At 37.1% G+C, this 21,423-nt stretch overlaps 1 protein-coding gene across 1 annotated transcript in view; it reads left to right on the top strand.

Annotated features, from left to right (window-relative positions):
- itfg1 (integrin alpha FG-GAP repeat containing 1) overlaps nucleotides 1-21,423 on the top strand; it is a 167,234-nt gene that overhangs the window by 111,473 nt on the left and 34,338 nt on the right. Inside the window, exons 12-13 of the mRNA XM_051114140.1 lie at nucleotides 2,003-2,111; nucleotides 14,412-14,455. Of these exons, the coding sequence (XP_050970097.1) occupies nucleotides 2,003-2,111; nucleotides 14,412-14,455 (153 nt within the window). The remainder of the gene's footprint in view (nucleotides 1-2,002; nucleotides 2,112-14,411; nucleotides 14,456-21,423) is intronic.

A 21,423-nucleotide genomic window follows, 5' to 3' on the forward strand; every position in this document is an offset into this window, starting at 1 on the left:
AAATCAAAAGAAAATTTGCATATGGAAAATACTTGTTTTTTTTCTAACCAATAAAATTTGACCATTAAGGTTTTTTTGCCTTGTGAAATTGTATTCATGAAATTTTTTTTCAATGCATAATTCTTATAACCATAAGATATTTTAATTAAGTAATACAATTAATAATTTGAAAACTAATTTGACCAATTTATGTGATAAATTTAAAGAAGTCCACTTCCAGAACAAAAATTTACAGATAATTTACTCACCCCCTTGTCATCCAAGATGTCTTTTTCAGTCGATAATAAATTGTTTCTTGAGGAAAACATTCCCAAATTTTTCTCCATATAGTGGACTTCAATGGTGCCTCCAAGTTTGAACTTCCAAAATGCAGTTTAAATGCAGCTTCAAATGGCTCTAAACGATCCCAGCCGAAAAAGAAGGGTCATTTTCGAAACAAATTGACAGTTTATTTACTTTTTTAACCTCAAACGCTCATCTTGTCTAAGTCTCTGTGAACTTTCTTTTTTTTTCCCGTTCAATACGGTCAATACAGTTAGGGTATGTCGAAAAACTCCCACCTTGTTTTCTTTCCCAACCTCAAAATCGTCCTACATCGCTGCAGAAGTACCGACCCATGCAGAGAAGATCAAACGCCCACAAAAAAAGGTAAAACAGTGATGTAAGACGATTTTGACATTAAAGAAGAAACGAGACAGGAGTTTTTCAACATACCTAACTCTATTGACCCGGATTACACAGACTACGCATGCACGTCACAGAGACGAGACGAGCATTTCAGTTTAAAAAGTAAATAAATTTTCACTTTGTTTAAAAAATAACCGATCGTTTCACTAGACAATACCCTTCTTCCTCGGCTGGGATCGTTTAGAGCCATTTGAAGCTGCATTTAAACTGCATTTTGGAAGTTTAAACTTAGGGGCACCATTGAAGTCCACTATATGGAGAGATATTTGGGAATGTTTTCCTCAAGAAACATAATTTCTTAGTGACTGACGAAAGAAAGACACGAACATCTTGGATGACAAGGGGGTGAGTAAATTATTTGTAAATTTTTGTTCTAGAAGTGGACTTGTCCTTTAAATGCAGCCTTACTAAATAAAAGTATTAATTTCTGACCACGAATTTAACAGTAGTGTATTTTATTTTTTACTTTGCAATAGTTAGAATTTGAGCAGTCATATCTTTTTTCTTTTTTTTTGGTAAATTCACAGGCATGCTTGTAAAAATAGGTGCTACACATTTTGGTGCTTTTTGGTGGACATAGATGTGTCTGCTATATCACAGTTGTGTGGCATTTTGTGAGATTCCTCCATACTGAATCAATGGCACAGTGTGTGTGCTGACTCTTATCTAGACTGATTTTGCTTAAAGCTGCTTTTGCTTAAAGATTACACCATTACAGACAGTGCATTGTAATTGCTGATTCTATTTTTATTTTTTTTTTTAACTATCTCTCACTCTGTCTTTCTCTCATTTTTACTTGCAAAGAAGTCTTGCATGAATCACGCATTTATGAGGGCCTGTATTGATTTGTGTGTTTCTTAGTGGCCACCTAAAGAAATCAAACATCTCACATGCAGCATACAGTCCTCGAGCATCTACGTGCACGTCTCTTTTCGCTATGATTCACTCTTTCCCTCCCTCGACCCTTCTCTCCATCTGTATCGCAACCTTCTCCCCATCGTAATCACAATATAGCCAATTACCTCGAATTCCCTCATGCTTACATAACTAATGGAGCTAAAGGCTCATTAAACAAACAGCACGCGCATGTCTCATTCTGTTAGCATTCGAGCTAGTCATCATTAGCACAGTATTAGGATGATATCTGTACCGCAGCCCCTGTGCAACCGTGTTCTTAAGAGCGAGACCGATAGACCGCAGAGAGGGGCTGATAAGAAGCGTAATGGCTTGCTGGAGTCCATTAAGAATATGAGTGCTCATCAGACGGGAGAGATTCAATGGGCTCGATACATTGTTTCTGATTTCTCATTTGCAGGGTATATTAGATATGATCGTGCTCAGCAAGGTGGAAGGAAAGGAAGAGTTCGTCATCCACGCTTTGAAGAACAACTTTGAGGCCGACGCCTATTTCGTAAAAGTGATCGGTGAGTATGAGATCTGTCCAGCTCGGCCGCCGTAGTGGCGGTAGAGCTTCCGGGTGCTGACATTTGGAGAGCTGACATTTCCAGAGCCAAATGCAACCACTAGAAAGCAGCCATGATGCCATTTAATCCTGCCTGCTGTGTTTTAATTAAAGGCGAAGGAGAAATCTCCTCTAGCTGAAGCGCACAGATTAGCTTCCTCAGTGTAACAGCATGTGAGGATCATTCTATCAGTGTCAGATTAAAACAGGGATGAGACTGACCCGGAGTCTCTAAATCTCCCTGCCTCGCTCTTATTAGCACGCTCTGTTTCTCTCTTTCCTGTAGATGTGGTGTTTAATGAGTCTGCTGTAAGCTAGAACGTCTGGCTCTGAGGGGAGAGAGGCACTCTGGGTAGTTTACTGCAGTGACAAAGTGCTCCCAAGATGCTTGTGCCCCTTTCAAATCAAATAGCCACTTGTGTGTGTGTGTGTGAAAGGTGGAATTGATGTTTATATACAATATAAATGTTATGTTTTATACAAATAGACTCTCCTCCATAATAAAGCTGCTTTTATGAGTCTGTAGTTTAAACCGTTTCCCTGTGAATAATGGCAGGCTCATGACTTCATGCTCCTGCACTGCTCTACAGTCAGTCTGTCTGCACTACTCCATTCCACACAGACGTGGTGTGCGTCTTTATGACTGTCTGTGTCTGTAAAAAGGCAGTGATGCTGCTAGTAGATTTTTTTCACATTTTTGACCGTTTCTTACACTCTCTAAGACAGCATTTATTTGATCAAGGAGTAAAAACAGTAAGACTGTAAAATAATAGTATTATAATTTAAAAGAACTGTTGTATTATATTTAAATGTAAATTATTCCTGTGATGCAAACCTGAATTTTCAGCAGCCATTACTTCAGTCTTGAGTGTCACATGATTTTTTAGAATGTATTCTAAAATATTGAATTCATTCCTTGTTACTGTCAATGTTGAAAACAGTTGTGCTCCCTAACGTTTTTTTTAGGATTCTTTGATGAATTGGAAAAAATACATAAAAAGCTTCTTTTTCCAGAAATAGTAAAGACTTTTATGTTGTTACAATAGATTTCTCTCACTTTGGGTCAATTTAATGTCCTTTGCTATACAGTGTTGGGCAAGTTACTTCCAAAATGTAATACATTTTATATTGCTAGTTACCGTCTTTTAAAAGTAATTCGTTACATTACAATATTACTGTCTCTGAATTGTAATGTGTTACACTACTCTTGAGTTACTTTTGAGTTACTTTCACCAAAATATCCACAGAAGTATGACTAGGCATTATAAAATACCAAATTTAATTTAATTGGTAATTTAATGCTGCCCATTATACATCCAGTGGAGGGTAATGAGGTAGGTCTATATAGCATAAAATTATAAAATCATATTTAGCTAGGCTACCAGTATGTAGGTCTACATTAACGTTAGGTTAGACACAGATAAGCACAAAATTCTTACATTTATAAATAATGCCGGTAAATAAAGCGAAATGTTATAATGTATAAACAATAAACACAATACCTAGCCTATAGACTATTTTGAATGGTTTCCGGAACAAAACAAGAATTAAATATATAAGTTGTTAAACAGGTCAAAATGAATTAGGCTAATTTAAAGCAAAACTGAAAGCAAACGTGTTGTTCTCACGCAGCCTACCTCTCTCATTCGGCATGAATCCAATTAAATGTGTCCATATTCGCGAATGCTAAACTATTAACATAACTATATGTATTTCATTCTGATAATGAACAGGCTGCAATCTTTGCAATGCCGTATGTGTGTGAGTGAGGCGCGGGCGCGGGCGCGGTAATTTTTGGTCATACAGATCATTCGAAACTGCAGTGCGTTTCCTTTGATTTCTGTCATCTCGTTTTTCTTTCCGTGAACTTTTCCTTGAACACACAAACATAAACCAAACTCAGCAGCATATGTCACTCAGTCTTTTCATTTGTTTTGTTAATGTGTTAATTAGGCTATTTAAGTTAAATATATTTCACATATTCATTCATTTTATATAGACTATGATTTGATAAAAACAGATTTTGTTATTTTTAGTTTAACTTAATTCATGTAGCTTGTCTACGCTCGTCCGACCCCGCAGCTCTCTCTCTCTGTTAGCTTAGTGTTAGTGGCACAAGTCCAGGTGTTTTCAGGAGTTATTTGTGCTTTTCTCATTGTTGAGAGTTTGGTGTTGCACGAAGATTACACCTGATTATGCGTTCTTATCCTTTTCTCTGATGAAATGAATAAAACGGGAGTGTGTCCATCTCACATATGTAGAATCCGTCTCGGCAGTCATCTTAATCATCGAAATTCCATCGAATGTTGGTAAATTCACCACTTAATTTGAGTGTTGTTAATATGTTGCTGTAACTTGTGTTACTGAGATTGTAACGAGTAATAATATTACCCAAATTTTATAAGTAATGCGTTATATTACTGCGTTACAGCAAAAAGTAATATAATACTGCAATATTATTACTTTTGAAATGCGTTACTCCCAACACTGTTGCTATATGCACAGTGCCTTACAAGAGTATTTATACCCCTTCTTTTTTTCATGTTTTGTTAGGTGGCAGCCTTAAGTTAACTGCTTTAAATTACTTTTTTTCACATCAATCTACACACCATAATGGCAAAGCAAAAAACAAGTTTTTAAAGTCTTTGCAAATTTCTTAAAAATTCTTTTTTGGACAGTTGAAATTGAGCTCAGAAGCATTCATATTGCTTGTAGATGTAACTACACTTCGAGTGAAGTTAACCTGTGGCAAATTCAATTAAAAGAGTATGGTTTGGGAAGGCATGCACCACTCAATAAAAGGTCTAACAGTTGAAGCCCTGATGTTGAAAAAAACTGCCTGTAGAGCGCCGAAACAAGATTGCATCAAGCCACACATCTGTGGAAGAGTTCAGAAAAAAATTCTCCTACATTGACAGTTCACAGAAGCATGTGGTCTTCGTTACCCTTAATGGAAAAAAAAAAAAAACAGAAATGACAAGGATTCTTCCTATTCCTGGCCTCCTTTCCAAACTGAGCAACTGAAAGAGAAGAGCTTTGGTTAGAGTGGTGACCAAGAATCTGTCACTCTAGTTGTGCTCCATGATTGTGTTGAAATGGGAGAAACATACAGAAGGACAAACATCACTGCAACACTCGCTTTGTGGCAGTGTGGCAAGACTCAATCCTCTCCTAGGTGAAGACACATAAAAACACACTTGGAATTTGCGAAAGAGCATCTAAAGGACACTCAGACTGTGAGAAACAAGATTCTCTGGTCTGATGAACCTGAATTCCAAGCATTATGGATGGAGGAAACCAAGCACTGCTCATTGCCTGCACAGTTCTATCCTGACAGTAAAGTTTAGTGGTAGCAGCTGTGAAGCTGTATTTCAGTGGCAGGGACTGAAGGACTCGTCAGAGTACAAGGAAAGCTCATTGCACCAAAATACTGAGATAGCCTTAATGAAAACCCAGTCCAGAGCATTCAGAACCTCAGACTGGGCAAAAGGTTCGCCTTCCAACAGGACAGTGACCCTAAGCACACAGCAAGAGTGACTTATAAACAACTCTGTGAATGTCCTTGAGTGGCCCAGCCACAACCTGGGCTTGAACCTAATCAGATATTTCTAGAGAAATCTGAAAATGTGCATTTGCCCCCATCCAACCTGACAGAGCTTGAACGATGAAGAGGTGAGAATGGCAGATAATTGCTGATGTGCAAAGGTTGTCGCATCATACCCAAAAAGATTTGAGGCTGTAAAGGTGCTTCAGCTAAGTACTGAGTTAAGGGTATGAATACTTATGCAGTATACTTACTTAATTTATTATTTATTTTTAATACACAGCTGTGTTTTACTTTGTCATTATTTACCAACCCTGAAACATCATACAGCACTACCGAATTCTGCTACTAATTTATAGTGTTCTTTGTCTGTTTGATTACGTCATTAATTGATCTTTACCACACATCTCTACCATATGTACATCAAGCTACTACTACATATATTGTAAAAATGTCAATTTGGTGTAAAGTTGCTTTGCGACGATATGTATCGTGAAAAGCGCTATACAAATAAATTTGAATTGAATTGAATTATGGTGTATGGAAAAAAGAAATTTAGGGCAGTTTAATGGTAAGGCAGCAACATAACAAAAAAGTTAAAAAATGAATACTTTCGCAAGGCACTGTATGTATGTGTATATTCTGATCGCAAAGTTTTGAACAATAGTGTAAATGTGAGTGAAATACTGGCAGAAAAGTATTATTTTAAAAAACAAAAGTAGTAATTTTGTTTTTTTATCTACAAAAAAAAAAATTTTATACTATGGTGTTAAAGAAGGATTAAAATGGCAAGTTGGTAAGTAATTTGTCATCTGTATGAGATGCAACTACTATAAATAGAGACTTTTTCTGCTAGATATCTCTTTACATCTCGCCACCTCTGTGACAGGCCACAGATGCTTAAATCCATTAAGCAACCATGTTCAAGCAATAAATATGGTGCTGTATTAAAAATCAATAGGATCGAGTTTGAATTTCACATGAATCAAACCAGAAACCATCACTGCCCATATGCTCATGTGTGCTACATTGCTCTGAAAAGCGTTTTTCTTCAGTCATCTACAAATGACCCATCAAATTGCAAGATGTGCTATACTGCCTTTTTGCAGCCCAAACTATAGAAATTCTTCTCTGTATTAATGAGGAACCAAACGGCAGACCCATCAGGGGCATTGCTAAATCCTTTTTACTGGGCATGAGCCAATAAAATGTTACTTACAGATCTTTGCCTGATGGTGGAGATTACTGTATACCATACTGAGAATCTTGAGGGCTTTTCACACCATGTGTGAGGCCAGGTTATCGCCGTTCTAAACCCTACGTTTAACCCCAGATAAAGAGATGTTTCACACTTGAAAATTAGAAGTGGGGATAGCACCGCTTTTTACCTGGGGTTATGAAACCAACTTTGGAGCAAGCTTAAAACACAGCATTGCAGTGTCGAACTTGTACAGTTTGAAATGATGCAATTGAATGCTTTGTAGCAATCACAGAAACACTGTTCATTTTGTAAACAGTCTCTTAAGCGTTTGAGGGGAAAATATCAAATGGTGACTGAAAACAGATGAAATGCAGTGAGGACCATTTTAGTTTTACCTCTATAGTCCAGTCAGGAAATATAATAACCAGGGTTAATTATTAACACCAGGTCAATTATGAATGTTGTGAAATGATTCAGTTTAATTCATTTGGACAGTAAACTGACAGTCTCGCACAGCGTAACTGTATACTTTATAAGACAGAAAATAAAAAGAGCACTGGAGGAGGTGGATATTTAGCTATAATATATTGTAGGAAATGTTAAAATGTCTGTCAGTTTGTCACCAGTGAAACAGTTTTTTATTGAGTGTGCAGCTGTGAATAACTTTGTACTGCAGATGAAGGCAGTACAAAATATGGTCAATTAAAATATGGTCCTGAGATCCGCCTTACCCTCCACCAGCCGCTAAGGCAAGGCAGGTCTCTTCTCTAGAGGAATTGTGGGTATGTAAGCCATGTTCTAATGCAATTACCTATCCTTCTGTCAGAACCCAGCGGTTTACATATTGCCGAAAAAACCCTCAGTTATTCCATCCTCACAGGAATAAATAAACAACTTAGTTCCGTTCGATGCTGCCAAGTCCTCAAGGCCATGTGTGTTTTGACATAAATCTGAAGCTGAACATGAAAAGAATTTGAGCCTTATCACAGACGTGTAATATGTTGAAGCTGTTTTTTTTTTTTTGTTTTTTTTTCTCCAGTTCTGCATTTACATCCCTGTATCTCTTGGCCTTTTATGTTTTGCCATGTTTAAAACACCCACTTGCCCCTTTTTTTCCTCAGTGTCATAAATGCTCAAACATATATTTATAGCTCCCCTCTGAGCTACAACTCAATAGACACAGAAAGAAGTCCGAGTGAGCAGTCAGCGGGTAGCAGGAGAGTACAGAAGGAGGGGAGAGGCCAGGTGCTGTAATTTCCTGTGATTGCATGCTCTAAACACACAGACGGAGGTTGGAGTGTGTGTTTGTGGTGTGTGTGGATGAGTAAGTGTGTGTTGGCTATAGGCAGAGAGGGAGAACTATGGCAGCTGATTGCATTCCTGTTCATTTATTAGAATGCAGATGAGCCGCAATGAGGAACATCTGCGCGCTTTGTTCAGTCCAGTGCGCGCTCCTTCCGTGGCTCTGCTATCTGTCACTCTAGAAGCAAGCGCCCGTCCCACATGTTACAACTGCACATGGGAACTCATAAAAAGGAAGGCCTTTTTCTTTCACTATTTCAGATTGAATTTTATGAATGATTTGCTATGGTTTCAGTTGAGTCCTGTCAGTCACTCTAGTTGTTTTTGTGTTCTTTCTGTCTATCCGTCTGTTGTTCATCTATTTATCGTTCTTTCTATTGTGCTATGTCTGTCTGTTGTTCTATCTATCATTCTACCATTCTATCGTTCAGTCGTTCTCTGTCGTTCTGTCATTCTAACAATCTGTTGTTCTTTCCGTCTATCTATCTATCGTTCTATCTGTCATTCTATGTCTATCGTTCTATCGTTCTCTCAGTTTTTCTTTCGTTCTGTCATTCTATCTGTTCTGTCAATCTGACATTCTAACTAACAATCTGTTGTTCTTTTCGTCTATCTATCTATCTATCTATCTATCTATCTATCTGTCATCGTTCTTTCGTTATGTCGTTCTATTCTTATCTATCTATCTATCTATCGTTTTATCATTCTATCGTTCTATCTATCAATCTGTCGTTCTGTATCTGTCTATCTATCTCTCTGTCTATCTATCTATCTGTTTGTCTATTTATCTGTCTATCTATGTCTGTCTATCTATCGCTCTATCTGTCGTTTTATCCTTCTATCCTTTTATCTATCCTTCTGTCAATCTGTCATTCTATCTATATCTGTCTATCTATCGTTCTATTGTTCTCAGTCGTTCTATCAGTTGTTCTATCGTTATATCACTCTATTCTGTTGTTCTGTTTATCTATATATCTATATATCTATCGTCTGTCGTTCTCTCAGTCGTTCTCTGTCGATCTATCATTCTATCTATCTGTTGTTCTATCAGTCTGTCATTCTATCTATATCTATGTCTATCTATCCTTCTATCGTTCTCTCAGTCGTTTAATCAGTTGTTGTATCGTTATATCACTCTGTTGTTCTGTCTATCTATCTATCTATCATCTATCGTTCTCTCAGTCGCTCTCTGACAATCTGTCGTTCTATCAATCTGTCGTTCTATCTAACAATCTGTTGTTCTGTCTATCTGTCTGCCTGTCTGTCTGTCTGGTGTTTGATCGTTCTATCCTTCTATCTATCCTTCTATTAATCTGTCATTCTATCTATATCTGTCTATCTATCGTTCTCTCAATCATTCTATCAGTTGTTCTGTCATTCTATCTATCGGTCTGTCATTCTGTCTAACATTCTGTTCTGTTGTTCTTTCGATCTATCTATCTGTCTATCGTTTTATCTATTGTTCTATCGTTCTGTTGTTCTATTGCCCTATTCTGACGTTCTGTCAATCTCATTCTAACAATCTGTTGTTCGTTCTATCTATCTATCTATCTATCTATCTATCATCTATCATGTCATTTTATCATTCTATCCTTCTATCTATCCTTCTATTAATGTCATTCTATATCTATCTATCGTTCTCTCAGTCGTTCTCTCAGTCGTTCTATCATTCTGTCTGTCTATCTGTCTATCTATCTATCATCTGTCATTTTATCATTCTGTCCTTCTATCTATCCTTCTATATTAATGTCATTCTATATCTGTGTCTATCTATCTATCGTTCTGTCAGTCGTTCCCTCAGTCGTTCTATCAGTTGTTCTGTCGTTCTGTCTGTCTATCTATCTATCTGTCGTTTGTTCTATCGTTCTACTTATCAGTCAGATCAATACTGAATAGTGCACAAACTGGCAGCGTTAATAAATCCTCTCCACCTGTTTGCCATTGGTCACTCAAACAGATAGCCACACCCCAAACTCATGCCGTTAGTCAGTGTTGCTTTGTCTGGCTGCTCAAACAAGCAGAGCCACTTTGCTTCTGCAAAATGATGGTTTACTTGCTTCTTTCTGCACTTTAAGCTGGAGTAGTAGTATTCTAGACACTGCAGCTTTAAGTGTGTGGAGAGTTCTTTTTTTTTTTTTTTTTCTTCTTCTATTTTTATTGAGGCGGAATGATTAGGTGATGAGGGACTGAGAGTGCAGCTTGTTACTGTAATCACTGACTGACCTCAACCGAGACTGAGAGCCAATCATAAAGCCGTCTGCGTAGCCGCTGGGTTAGAGTAAGGTAATGGATGTAATCTCCCGACTCCAGGCTGTGATCTCACAACTTTGAAACCACCTGGTCACCAGTTTCATGGACTAGATTAAGAGTGACAGGTATTATTCCAGCTTTATGAAGTAGTGCACCACCACCTCTGATGGTGTAATGATGTGTGAGCGTCTGTGTGGGGCAGCTGTTATGAATGACATGAGACACAGTCACTTAGAGCATTGGTGGCATCTGGTTTACCAGTGCGGAACAGAACAGCAGGCCTCATGTCCAATTTCACAGCCATCACATCACAGCTATTCCATTGTTGTTGCGAACTCCCGGCAGACTCACTCCGCGGAATCTCCCAATGCCCTGGGAACAACAAACTGCAACACAATTTGGATCTGTTTCTTTAGTCACAACAAGCAAAAAAAAAGAAACAGCTGAAGCTGTTCAAACAGAATCACGTCAGGTATCCCAAGATGCGATGTTCAGTCGAGGAAATTGTTCACGTAACTTTATAAATGTATCAAGATGTCATCATGATGAATGATCCATCACAAGTTTTTATTGAGTTGTGTTTTCAACCGTCCACTTTACAGTTCTGTATTTTCCCTCTGTTTATCATAGATGTCTGATGACAGCGCTGTCGCTGTGTGATTATATTAATGTCTTTGTATTAGAGAGGTTTCCAGGTTCTCCAAATGGAGCCTGCGGGAGGAATAGAGACAAACGTCGAGTCTTATCTTTATATGAAGGCTCACACTAAGCTCTGACAGTAAACAAGCGCATTATTCATGCAGCGAGTTCACAAAATGGCATTTCATTGGGATTAAGCACGTTTAGATGTATTCAGTGCTAAACCTTCTGTCTTTTAATGGTTTTATGCTGTACTCTTAGGTGGGCACTGCACAGCAGTACATGCACACACACAAACACACAGACACAGTGGGAGCGTGTCATGACCGTGCATATCATGCTTCAGCTCAGTGCACAAGCCCTGCTGGTAACTTGTCATTGATAGAGACATTTCCACTATGTGTGCATGTTTCCTTATCCATTTGCGTGCGTGTGCAGGCATGTCAGTTTGTATGTTCAAACTGGTGTTCAGTATTAGCCACGTGTTCACAAACACTAGCTTGAGAGATTTAAAATATATCTGACAGCTTCAGGCCACCAGGATGCCTGCCACAAGGAGGTCTGTAATACCTGGAGAAAGTTATCTGTTAGCAGTCCTGTTCATCTTGATGACAACTGTTTGGTTGTTGCAGGACTCAGAACGGTATACTAACGTTTAGATGTTTGGGGTTAATCCAGCTTATTCTTCAATGCGGAAGTAAGCATGTGGGTGAGACTTCCAGTTCATTAGCCACTATAGAAAAATAACGAGAAAACTAACATTGTGCGGTAAACAGTAAAACTGTTTGCTGTACAAATCTGTGTTTATAATTGAGATAAAACATTACAACAATATTGTAAGACACCAATTTGCAATGTCAAGCAGCTAAAAATAGGTGAAAGCAGATGAGACCGAAAGCCAGACCCATAAAATTTACAAATGGTCGTGGACGCTCTTTTGGTAAGAAAAAGATGGATAAATTTAAGAACACATTGCTTTTATTCAGCAATTGATCAAAAGTTACTGTAAAGACATTTATTTTGACATTTAAATCTGTTTCAAATAAATGCTGTTTCTATTCATCAAAAAAATCTTGTGGGGAAAAAATGTATTACAGTTTCACTGAAACTTTGAGCAGCACAACTGTTTTCAACATTGATCATTTAAAAAAAAAATGACTTTTTTCCACCAAATCAGCACATTGGAAAGATTTCTGTAGGAGTATGTGATACTAAAGACAGATGTTATGGCTGCTGGGAAATTGGCTTTGCTACTACAGGACCAGTGTTGGGTAAGTTACTCTAAAAAAGTAATTAATTACTAGTTACTAATTACATCTTCAACAGCGTAATTAGATTGCTGTACAAATTACTCTTTTCGAAAAAGTATTTAATTACTTCTTACTAATTACTTTCTAAATCCTATATCAAAGTTAAATGAGAAATCCACTTCCAAAACGAAGATTCACATATAATGTACTCACCCCCTTGTCATCCAAGATGTTCATGTCTTTCTTTCTTTAGTCGTAAAGAAATTATGCTTTTTGAGGAAAACATTTCAGCATTTTTCTCTGTATACTCCTAATTACTTATTAATACTTCGTAAAGTAGTTGTTGACAGTGAAGTTTACGAATTGGGTAGGATTAAGGATTTAGAATATGGTCTTGCTAAATAAGACATTAATATGTGCTTTTAAAGAAACAATATCCCAGTAATATTCATGCTAATAACCAACTAGTTAATAGTGAGAATTGGACACTAAAGTGTTACCAATATTTTTATTAACTCACCAAAGTATTTAAAGTGAAAAGAGTACATAAAAAGCTTGGATTTTAAGGTTAGACTTTACGTTTTGATGTTACTTTTCCATAGTCTATACACAGTATTAAGTCAATTACATAAGAAGTAACTGTAATTAAATTACAGAAAAAATAAGAGTAATCCCTTACTTTTCTTTTTTAAGGAAAAAGTAATTAAATACTAACTAGTTTCACTCAACACTGCACAGGACTAGTTAAATGTTAAAATATATTAAAATAAAATACATTTATTAATAAATATATTATAATATAAATTAAATATATTCAATATAAATTTATATAATAAATGTAATATATTCAAATAAAACTGCTTCTACTGTATTTTTGTTCAAATATAAAATGGCATGTACCTAAAGTCAATTTCATACTTCTATGAAAAAAATAATTCATATTCTTTCTGGCCAGGCAGAAAATCTACTGTAGTATAACGAAATGCAACTGATATCTGTATTTTTTGTAATTCATTGACTGACAGATGTAATTCATTTCACTTCTTCCAGAGTGAAAATTTTAAACAACAAACAGTATTTTATGTTCCAATATTTTTTTTTTTTGCCTAAATTCCTTCATTACCTATCCTTAGGTCTTGTTGTGGTACAATGTTATCCATCAGACATTACAGAGGGGTGTCAGTCATATTGTCCTGTAGCAAGTTCACTCATTCTTGGAGGACTAGGGAGGATGCACTTTATCTCTCTGCTCTTGTCTTTCAAGCTCAAAAAATCTAGAAAATAAAACAAAACTGTTAGACCAGGCATGAATGAAAAATTATTTCAGGCTTCACATCACACCTTTCTTTCACCCCTCAGTACATTCACTTTGAAAACCAAAGCCACACATTTGATTTCACAATCCTAATAACTGATGCATAACATTTGTCTGTCAGACCAAATATGGAAATCTATAAATTTTCGAAGGGTGAGAAGTGATTGAAACTTTTTCATATATTGTTTTTCCATCACAGACTTTCAGAAGCACTTTTTTTCTATGTCCTTTCCATTTTCACTTATATAATTTATGCTGGTGTTCTTCCATCCTGAACTTTCTAATTCACAGTGTCTGTAAATAGTGCTGCCTGTCACTGCCAGTTTAAAAATCTAAGGCTGTGTTTAGATAAAGACAGATGCACAAGTACACAGATGGTTCTTTGTGTGCCACTAATGAGCAATTAATGATTTTTTACTTTCCCTTTCATATGTGCTGTTCTCTAACGCACAGTCAATTTTGGCCTCAAGAGAAGCAGAGAGTCTGGCTCTTATTTCACACCATTAGTGGGAATTTAGTGCACATTTTCCCTGATTCATTTTCTCTAGGCATAATTCCTGGCTGAAGATGTGTGTGTGTGCGAGCGGGAGCAGAGTTGCTGTTAAATTGTGTGATATTAGAGGAGGTGAATGTACTGCTGGCCGAGTGTTGTGAAGTGGATTTGATATGGACACTGCAATCAACTTGTCTTATATAAGGGCCAGATGTGTGGGACAGAGTTATGATTGTCTTTCTCTGTCTTTATCTCTTTCTCTCTGTAGTGCTCAGTGGCCTGTGCTCCAATGACTGTCCAGAAAAAGTCAAGGTGAGTTCTGATCGTTCTTTCTCTTTCATGCAAGACACTGAACTGGAGTGGAAATGGCATGTGTTTGGCATCACCAGGCCCACATGCATTCTGTTCCTGCAGATTTCAGAAGAATTGAAACACCCGTCATTCACAGTGTGCTACACGTTCCCTGTTTATTGCTTGTTTGCTTATTGGGTATTTTGGATTAAGCAAATTTATTTTTCTTTATTAAATCTGAGTTGGATATGCTTTCAGCTCTGTTATTTTCCCCCAGAATCAAAGCAGCAATTGTGATAAAAGTTAGTAAACTTGCTGATGATTCCACAAAAAAATTAAGCAGCACAATTGTTTTAATAATAAACAAAATGTTCTTAAGTACTGTACCAAATCAGAATATTAGAATGATTTCTGGAGTATCATATGACACTAAAAACTGAAGAAATGCCTGCTAAAAATGTTAGCAATATTGCTGTATTTTCATACAGCTATATCTATATTTCATTTCATTTAAAGACCAGTAATGTTATAAAAAAGCTCTTTTATTTTCCTCCAAATCAAGTTTTAATTTCAAATTTTTTAAGTTGTAATAATAACAATGTTTCTTAAGTACCAAATCAGCTTGATGATGATGCCTCCATGAAGACTGAAAATGTAGCTTTGCCGTCACACGAATAAATTATGTTTTTACATATTACAATAGAAAACAGTTATTTTATGTTGTAAAATATTTCACAATATTTCTGTATTTTGGTCATATAAAATAAGTCCTTCATTTAAAGACAAGTAGTATTATAAAATTAATGTTTTACACGGCATTTACTAAAGCAATTGAAAAATATGTTAAATGATCATTTATGAAATTTAATTAATTAGAAAAGAGAACCTCGTTAAAAATTAAATATGTAAAAAAAAATTATGCTTTGCCTACTTTCCTCTGCAATCTGTCAAATAAATTTTCAATTCAGACACTAATCAGCCAAAAAGGAAATCTTCTGCCAATGCTTTTAATTAAAAACTGTCAAATATTGGCTGAATAATCAGCCTTAACAATATATCAGTCAACCACTACATGTAGGTCTCTCTTATAAACATGAAACATGATTTTGATTGTCTGTGAGTTCTGTCACGTTATCTTTGCTCCTCTCACGTTATTGACTAGCTGTTAAGGTCGGGGACAAGTGTGTCGCAAAGCTGTCCTCATTCTGATGAGAAGACAGGCTTTTATGTTCTCACTCTTGTTTTTTCTGTCTCTCTCTTCTACAGTCTCTCCATTTGTCTGTGAGCACTTCTGTACCTTGTTTCCTTTTCATATTCTAGAGCTAGATATATGCTAGAAATCTGCTGTAGCTGTGTCTGAAATCACATACTTGTTAACTGAATCCCTGCTCCCAATATATAGTGAATGCAACATATAATGCAAATAGTGAAAGGAAATAAGTGTTGAAGAGTTAATTAGCTGTATGTTATACAGCAGAATGTGTGATGGGTATAAAATACACAATTTAGAGAATACATGTCAGCTATAGAGTTTATTTGACAGGAAGACATGAAACAGAGAGGTAGGTGTGTGTGTGTGTTTTGGAGCAGCACTGTGCCCTTGGCAGGGTCCCAAAGCATTTCATTACTCTTTTAATACATGAGTGACACACACATACACACTCAGAGACCTCTGTTCATTAACTGTCATTCTTCCTAATGAAGAGATAATACAGCTTCTGCCCAGCCGTTCATCCTTTACTTTAGACACGAACAAACAGGCACACAGATCACGTCGCATGTGTTCTCTAACTCAGTGATATGCCGAGTGCAGACAGTTTGCCCTGAGGCCAGTGGATAGCAGAGGGCTCTATGATTAAATAAGAGCTCTTTAAGATGGGCCGCACTCCTGTCTCGCTTCAACTGGACCTCTGACATATACTGTATGTTACACAGTCCCACTCTGAATTAATATTCAGATGCAGAAACAGAGATGTTAGCTGTAGAAAAGTGCAGTTCGGATTAATTCATATGTTCTAGATCATAGCAATTTGCATATGTCCTATTTTTCCAATGTTGCATGCAACACTGTTGCACATCCTGCCTGATCACAGCCAGTGTAAATCTCATAGCATCAGACCCACTGCATCAATGAGCAATTAAAAACGTATTTATGATTTCAGGCAAAATTACAAAATTACAAAAAAAAAAAAAAAAAAAAAACAAACAAACAATTGCAGTCCTTGAAATCCATACTGTAGCTTTTTGCCTGCATGATTTGGGTCAAATTTACGAAAAATGGGACCAGTGGTCTAGGAGGGAGTTTGAAAAAATAGGTTTTCAACTTAAATCAAAATGGCAAACAGGAAGTTCAGCTGATTATGATATAATTATATTGATGTTCTCTGCAAAATCCAAGTAATCTAACAAGACCAGTCATATGACAAGAGGCAAAACTGTTTATAAGCTATAAGTGTTAATGGTTAATGGCTGTATATTAATGGTTTATCACTTTTGACTAATAGGTGGCCCTGTTACTAAATCGATGTGGTGTGGTCAGTGTGAGGTGACAATGGCGCACAGAAATTTGTGTGTCAATATGTCAAGCTTTGCAGAGATACAGCCTCAGATGCAGTTTCGCATCATTCCAGCAAATTTGCTGATGTGTTAAGCAGTAACTGTTTTGTATATCGACACAATCTATAACATTTTGTCATCATGGTCTGAAGATGATCTGAGTCAAATTTGGAGAAAGTTGGACAAACAGTCTACGAGGAGTTCCAAAAAGTAGGCTTTCAACATGAATCAAAATGGCGAAAGGAAGTTCAGCCGACTATGGCAAAATTGGTATGTATGTTTTTTTTGGGGTTTTTTGGCATGACCCAAGAAATATTTTGAGTTTGTTTACAAAGGCTAATTTAATCAAAAGTTATTAGTAGTTTTGGAAATTTCATTATAAGTTTTGACCACATGGTGGCGCTGCCCCGAAACATTTTGATTAACATAAGTGCATAGCGCCAAAGATGCATACAGAGTTTTATAATGATAAGCCAACACATTTTGTAAAATATAGCATTTTACAACAAAATTCAAAATAGCTGACGCCCCAAACGGCTGATATGGGAAGATTGGGTATGGTTCGACTCGGCATGCTGCACTGAAAGACAGTTTTGTGATTTTTGGCCAAACCATTCAGAAGTTATAAGCAAAAATAGATTTTTCATATCACCTGACCAATAGGTGGTGCTGTGCCGAAACTGTGCAGGTTGCCTTAGGACATGGTTAACGCACACTAAGTTTAGTCTCAATACTTTAAAACGTTGTGGAGATATAGCCTCATTTTCATTTTGGCCGGCACTTCATCAAATTTGTTTGCGCATTATTTGAAAACAGTTTGACTAATCAACTTGAATTCCATAACTTTTTGTCAGCTTGGTCTGAAGATGATCTGGTTTGATCGTGAAAATCAGAGCAACAGGCTAGAAGGAATTTGAAAAAAGTAGGTTTTGCTGTTCAAAAGTGATCATAAACATACATGCAAGTTTGGACAATTGGTGGTGCTAGAGAGATTGAGTTAGAGACTCCAAATTTGCTATGGTGGCAGTTCAGACTGTCCTCTATCAGTGTGCCAGATTTCATAACAGCCAGTTCTATGGGCTGCCATAGACACACTGAGTGGAAAAAGAAGAAGAAGAACGCCAACATATACAACAGATGCCTTCACAACTTCGGTGCTTGGCCCCTAATAAACAGGCATTTTCTGAGTTTTGAGACATTGCTGTTTTGTTCACATTGTCATAATTATAAATCAAATGCATTTTGTTTTATTGACCACAATATTATTGTTGAGAGAAGGGCACTTTTGGTTAATTTTGCTACATCTGTTTCATCACAACTTTAAAGTTGCACTGTGGGAGTAATGGGAAATAGGCAATTTGAAGTCTGCTGCCAGGTTATATTAAACTATTCGCTTGAAACCAAAGATTTTGTTCGTGTTCATGCCGAGTTAATTTGGAGCCTCTGATTCATAAAAGAATACAATTAAGTATTTGCGGTTTCTATATGTTACTTGCAAAAAATGACCCACTGGAACGCTTGGAGTATTTTAGATTTTGTTTTACTTTGGAGAAAATCTTAGTTAGTTCCTTAGGGGCTCTTCGTTCAAAGTCTCAAATATTTGGCCCACAGTTGCAGTCACTCACAGAGCTCTTTGTTATTCCCAATCCAGTTCTTGTGACGTATCCGTTTATCTCCTTTTAGCTGCCTCTCGCCTCTCTGCTGTCTTAGGCATCACTTTGTTTCCTCTGATGCTCTATCTTCCCACGTTTACATTGTTTTGCTGTGTTCTCTGCCTTGCACAGTCTCAACTTTTGTCTCTTGCTGTCTGGTTGTTTCATCAGGGAGATCATGGGTTATCCACCTGTCCCTGTATGGCTGATATAGCCAAAAGCTGTTACTATGCTTCGACCAATCTGAAGATTTTAATTAAGGTTAAATTTTTGTTTTCTAACTGGCTTCTACAGTCATGTCTGGGTCAAATGTTGTCTTCTTGTGCAATTTAAGCTTTGTTTTTTTTTTTCAGTTCACCAAGTCTTGGTAATAGTAGTTAGGTGCTCTTGTTGCTCTGCCACAAATAACCTCCATTTCTTTAAGGTGCAGATTTGGCAAGTTGTAATTTTTTAGGTTTAAATTTTACAATTTCGATATGTAGTCACACCACCATTCAAAACTTTAGGAAAAATATTAAAGGACTAGTTTACCTAAAAATGAAAATTCTGTCATTAATTACTCACCCTTGTGTCGTTCCAAACCTGTAAGACCTTTGTTCATCTTCGGAGCACAAATTAAGATATTTTGTAAGAAATCTGAGAGCTTTCTGACTCTGCATAGACAGCAATGCAACTACCACGTTCAAGGCCCAGAATGATAGTAATGACATTGTTAAAATAGCCTGTGACATCAACCTTCGTTTGCAAACCAGTTTCCTTGTGGGATAATAGACTCTTTGATAATTGTTGGCGATGGAGTAAGTTGTCAGATCCAAAGAAGTGTGTGCTTCAGGTCTCACTGACGTCAGGTTCTCTGGCCATGTAGTTTGCCCTCATTGTTGTGTTTTTCGGAACATTTTTCATCTGTATCTGACGTTGCCAGGTCATCCTCTCCCTCATTTATGTCGGTCTGGCACTGGATGACTGAAAGCTTCAGCTCCAGGATTGTCTCACTTCCTGTCAGAATTGTCTGTTGGCTGGATTCATCAGCAACGATGGAACATAATTTACAACTAGGGAATTATTTCACTCCTCCCCACCCATAATCATGCCCCACAAATACATCTGTTTAAAAATTTATGCCCACTTGTTCCTGGCATACTGTTCATTTGCAGTTCCCAGGGTTATTGTCTGCACAGAGAAAAGTATCCATAATTGAGAAGCTGGCATGTAGCAGGTCTGCCCCATCTCCCCGGCGCTGAGCCAGTGCTGGCCCCACATTACTCCTGGATGCTGATAGACATCTCTCATGTGTCTCAGCATTTGTAGGAGGCTGGAGCTGGGCCTGTGTGACCTGTGGTGATCTGTGTGGACTCGAGACAGAAAACACACACACACACACACACACACACACTTGCATACATGCAGTCAGGGTCAACACAATCATCATCAGGTCAGTATCAGAGGTCAGAGCAGCCTCCTAAGTCTGCCAAGAAACAAAGTCATATTTTAAAGTCTACTGCAATAAGCCTTTCCAAGGAAGATTTTATTGATATGATCACATATGTGGTTGAATCACTTCACTTAATTCACATTTATGTTGCCCTGCGAATTTTCACAGGCAAAATCCAGTCATTTCAGTAGATCTATGTGATCAGGAATTTTATGTTAGAGCGAAAGATTTCCCAACACAGATTTCACATCTGGTTCAAGTTGGTCACACAAATCTGCCACTAAGGCTGTGACGGTCGCAATGGCAACCCTACCACCGCAGTCATCGGTTGCACCAAAAAATCAGTTATTCTCAGTTTTCTCAATTCTGATTCGTGCCATATGTGGTTCTAAATCTGTCATTGTAGGGAAGTTGTGTACATACGCTGCCAACATACATTTATCTTCAAGCAATGTGTAAAAGTGAGTTTTGCATCCGATGTTCCCTTTAATATCCATTTTTATTTTCCGTATGGCAGTGCGCTGCGCAAGTGTTGCCAAGTCCACCGTTTTTTTTTTTCTTTGCAGAATTGGGCTACTTTTCTTCTGTTGCCACTGGGTTGTTTTTCAACTCCTTAGATTAAAACGACCCCACTAATGCTGTATTTACCCCCTATGATTGGGCTAGTTTTGGACTTGTTTTTTCAGAAGCAATTGGGCGGATTTTGTTGGAAATCTGATATTGGCCACATTTAAAACAAAAATGTGAAAAGCTGTACAAAAAAATCAGATCTGAGCAAAAGAGGCCCCAATATAGACCCTTCTTCCCCAGTTCGTTTCTTATTTAACGGAGGTCAGACAGGAGAATAACATAAACAAAGTCACTAGCAACATAAATAACCTGGTGTGTCAAATAGCTGAGCTGGTATAAATGTATCCACAACTGTATGATTCTTCACGGAGACACTTTAAAGATTCAGAGAAAGCATTTAACTCTTAGAAAGAAATTGCAGCGAAGCTTGGTGTTGACGACCTGGTGTTATGCAAAATGTGAATAGAATAGAATGAAAGAGTAAAGAGTAGCAAGTACCAAATACATGTGTTTCAAATAAATATTACACCATACTGATGCTGCTGTTGTTGTTGTTGTTCTTTCAAAAAATGAATTTAAAAGGTATACAATAAATGAAAGGCCAAAAGAACATAGAATAATAAACCTTTGTTTTTATCAAAATTAAATCATGACACCACATAAAATATTACAAGGTGCAACACTAATAAAATAAAGTAACAAGTAACAAATTTGTGTTATTGCAATGACTCCAGTATTTTTTTTTCCACATCATGCTAAAGCTTTCAGTCTATGAGCCA

This window comes from Labeo rohita, chromosome 7 (genome assembly GCF_022985175.1).
Source record: "Labeo rohita strain BAU-BD-2019 chromosome 7, IGBB_LRoh.1.0, whole genome shotgun sequence".
Taxonomy (NCBI): Eukaryota; Metazoa; Chordata; class Actinopteri; order Cypriniformes; family Cyprinidae; genus Labeo; species Labeo rohita.